This window comes from Nyctereutes procyonoides, unplaced genomic scaffold (genome assembly GCF_905146905.1).
Source record: "Nyctereutes procyonoides isolate TBG_1078 unplaced genomic scaffold, NYPRO_anot_genome, whole genome shotgun sequence".
NCBI lineage: Eukaryota > Metazoa > Chordata > Mammalia > Carnivora > Canidae > Nyctereutes > Nyctereutes procyonoides.
The window spans coordinates 15,132,138-15,136,283 of NW_026575035.1; the positions used below are offsets into that span (position 1 = coordinate 15,132,138).

The following is a 4,146-nucleotide window of genomic DNA, read 5'->3' on the forward strand; positions in this document are numbered from 1 at the left end:
TAACTTCTTGCAAGATACATCCACGAAGGCAAAAGAAACAAAAGCAAAAATGAACTATTGGGACTTCATCAAGATAAGAAGCTTTTGCACAGCAAAGGATACAGTCAACAAGACTAAAAGACAACCTACAGAATGGGAGAAGATATTTGCAAATGACATAACAGATAAAGGGCTAGTTTCCAAAATATATTGTTGCTTTAAATAGTCAATTCTCAGGACACCTCGGTGGCTCAGTGGTTGCGCATCCGCCTTCGGCTCAGATCCTGATCCGGGGTCTGGGGATTGAGTCCCACATCAGGCTCTCTGCCAGGGCCTGCCTCTTCCTCTCCCTATGTCGCTGCCTCTCTCTGCGTCTCTCATGAATGAATACATAAAATCTTAAAAAAATAGTCAATTCTCTTTTTTAAAAGACTTTATTATTTATTTATTTATTTATTTATTTATTTATTTATTTATTTATTTATTTATTATTTTTCGATGTATTTGATACCGCGAGAGAGAGCACATGAGTTGGGGGCAGGGAGCAGAAGGAGGAGAAGTAGATTCCTCACTGAGCATGGGACCTACCGAGGGGCTAGATCCCAGGACCTTGAGATCATGAGCTGAGCTGAGGGCAGATGCTTAATTGACTAAGCCATCCAGGTACCCCAATATTCAATTGTCTTTTGAATAAATTTTTAAAAATAAGAAAAACTGACTTTTTCAAGTCCCAACATATTACCCTTGCTTACACATTCATTTGTGTAGATCCCAGTTTCCTTCTCATATTATTTTCCTTCAACCCAAATGATTTTCTTTCTTTATTTTACTTTAGAGCAAATCTGCTAGTTTCAAATTTTTTCAGCTTTTGTTTGTCTGAAAATGTCTTTATTTCATTTCTTCTCTTGCAAGATATTTTGGCTGACATATTTTCTTTCAGCACATTAAAGATGGCACTCAATAGTCTTCTTGCTTGCAATGTTTCTTGTTAAAAATTGGCAAATATTCTTATCTTTGTTCTCCTCTATGCAATGTCTACACTTCCTCCGCTTGCTTTTAAGGTTTTGTCCTTATTACTGGATTATAATAATTTAATTATGATTTTTTCCTGTGGGTTCCTTCCTGTTATATTGGAATTTGATGACCTTGTTGCATCTGTATTTTTGGTTTTCATCAAATTTGGAAAATTTTCAGCAAATTTCTTGAGATTTTTCTGCTTCCTTTTTTATGTGTGTCTAATTATGTGGATTTTATTTTATTAATTTTTTAACTTGGAATTTTAACTATGTAAATAAATAACAACATGAGAACAAGGAGTTCTGAGGCTAGCCATTATCTCTAGATGAGAGGATTTCAGATTAGTCTACTTATAGTATGGCATCACCCAAAGCAACAAAGAAGCCTAGAATAGTTTTTCCTGAAGAAGAAAACCAATATTTTAAATTCAGTATGGACTTGTGCCATTTTTCTATAGAATGTTTACAATATGGAGTTTCCAGTGTTTACCTATAACATTAAAGTGGCAAAGCACCTGGGTGGCTCAGTGGTTGAGTGTCTGCCTTCAGCTCAGGGCATGATCCCAGGGTCCTGCGATGAGCCCTGCATGAGGCTCCCTGCTGGAAGCCTGCTTCTCCCTCTGCCTATGTCTCTGCCTTGCCCTCTGTATCTCTCATGAATAAATAAATAAAATCTTTAGAAATAGAATAAAATAAAATGGACAGAGCATGGAACATTCTCCTTATTTCTGGGTGAATGCTTCACATTTCCTGGCTTTTGAAAATTGTCCTACATATCTTCTATGACTATATATCCTCATGAACCACAGGCATATAATTTCTTCCCACTGACCTGGACAAATATGATGGCTTGTTGTGGATAATAAAGAGAGGCAGGTAATCCCATGAACCCAGATGGATACACCAGCTTCTTTGTTTTTGAACCTCTTAGCCAAAAGAAGTCCAACAATGCCAGCAAAACCAACACTAGCTCTTGGAAAAAAAATCCAAGAGGTGCATTTTGGAGATATTCATTGTTATCTAACCCCCACTGAACCAAGCTCTGCATCTTAGGCTTAGTTTGTGGGTGTATTTCTGGACAGCAACTTGTATATGGCTCACAGTAATGTTGAAGATGTGAGATGCTTTCAAGTTGGGTCTTTGGCTTCTCTACATATTTAGATTGACCCTCGGGAATGGAGTACAGTGAAAACTTACTAACCTTGATGAAAGTTTTGTGAGGTGAGTCCTTTTTAGGTGATGTGTAGACTTGGAAGGCGAGCAGAATCAGACTACCTGGCCCCATAGACCTCTGAATTACTTTGAACATATTGCTGGCACAGGTCACTTCTGCCTAATTACAGGGATTTTAGACCATTTGATATTGTCATAAAGATCATTGAGACTGTGACTTTTATTCTCTAGGAATTATTCTTAGCATTTTATTGCTGTGCACTTTGGATTTGGTAATTTTTAAAAAAGATTTTATTTATTTGACACAGAAAGAGAGAGAGTGAGAACAAGCAGGGGAGTGGGAGAGGGTAGGCTCCCTCCTGGGCAGGGAGCCAGATGCGGGGCTTGATCCTAGGACCCTAGGATCATAACCTGAGTTGAAGGCAGACAGTTACCTGAGCCACCCAGGTGCCCCAGATTTTATGATTTCTAAAGCTATGTTTTCAAATGTAATGATCTTTTTTTCTATGCTGTCTAATCTGTCTACTGAATTTTTATTTCAGATAATGTTCTTCAGTTTTTGAAGTTCAATAATAGTTTCTGTTCCTTTCCTCATTGTGCTCCTATATTTCTTTAACATCTTAAGCATATCTATAATAGCTATTTTAAGGTTCTTGATTACTAAGCCCATCATCTATGATATTTATGGGCCTGCTTCTATTGACTGATTTTACTTCTGGCTATGGTTTACAGTTTGCTGTTTCTTCATCTGTCTTGAGTGTCTGGATTTTGTCTTGAGTGTTTTCTTTAACAATTTTTTGCTTTGACAGGTAGTTAATTTACTTGCAGTGCAACCTAAACCTCTGTGGATCTGAAGAAACCTTTACTGTAGAACTATTTCTGAGGCATGACTTTAGTTAGCCCTGTTTCTAATGCATGACTCTTCTCTACTGAATCGTTCTATTGAATGCCCCAGGTATTCAACAACTCTCTCTGCTTGGCTTATGGGAATTTGAATGTCTCCCTGCTCTGCTTGAGCTCTGGAAATCATTTAGCTTTCCCAAGTGCTTTGTTTAGCATTACAAAGTTTTACCTTGGACATAATGCAATTTTGTATTCAAACAAGAACACAAGGAGGCCCCTCTTCAGTTTTTGGAGCTATTTTTCCATATAGCTCCCTTCTCTCTGGTACTGTCTTTTGCCAGTCCAGCTATCTCAGCCTCACAGTGCTTAGCTTTTATTCTTTCTTCTTCTAAAAAATGGTCTGTTGACTTTAAGCAGAAAATGAAGCAATGGTAGAAGTCATTTCGTGTGTTTCTTTTCTCTTAGGAGTCACAATATTGCCTGTTTTTAAATGTCTAAAAACAAGTTTTTCTCTAATATTTTGTCCAGTTTTCTGATTGCCATAGGAAGTCATGTAGCTTGCTGAAAGCACAAATTAGGAGCAGAGTTTTCCTTCAGCTATTCTGGCCTTTTATTCAGTCCTTCAAAAGGAAAAACGATCAAGTTAATATTTGCCTTAAAACCATTACACTTGTTCTTTCTGCTTAGAAAAGTCTTCCCTTGCATCTCTACAAGCTGCCTCCTTCTCATTTCTTATTTTCCAAAAGAAGCTTTTCTTGAGCACACTATTTATTTAATTTTATTTAAATTTAGTTTGCCAACATATAGTATAACACACAGTGCTCATCTTGCTCATCTTATCATATACCTTCCTTAATGCCTGTCAGCCAGTTGCCCTATCCCTCTACCCACCTCCTCTTCTGTAACCCTTTGTTTCCCAGAGTTAAGAGTCCCTCATGGTTTATCTTCCTATTTTTTCCCCACTCAGTTTCCCCCACTTCCCTCTCTATTTCTTATATTCTACATATAAGCGAAACCATAAGATAATTGTCTTTCTGTACCTGATTTATTTCATTCAGCATAATACCCTCCAGTTCCATCTATGTCAATGTAAATGGTAGGTATTCATCCTTTTTTATGGCTAAGTAATATTTCA

General features: G+C 37.3%; 1 protein-coding gene across 1 annotated transcript; it reads right to left on the reverse strand.

Annotated features, from left to right (window-relative positions):
- Positions 1-1,791: 1,791 nt before the first annotated feature.
- On the reverse strand, positions 1,792-2,304 carry LOC129505418 (MICOS complex subunit MIC26-like). Its single transcript, XM_055318466.1, has one exon. It carries the CDS (start codon positions 2,302-2,304, stop codon positions 1,792-1,794), a length of 513 nt encoding a protein of 170 aa, XP_055174441.1.
- Positions 2,305-4,146: the final 1,842 nt, after the last annotated feature.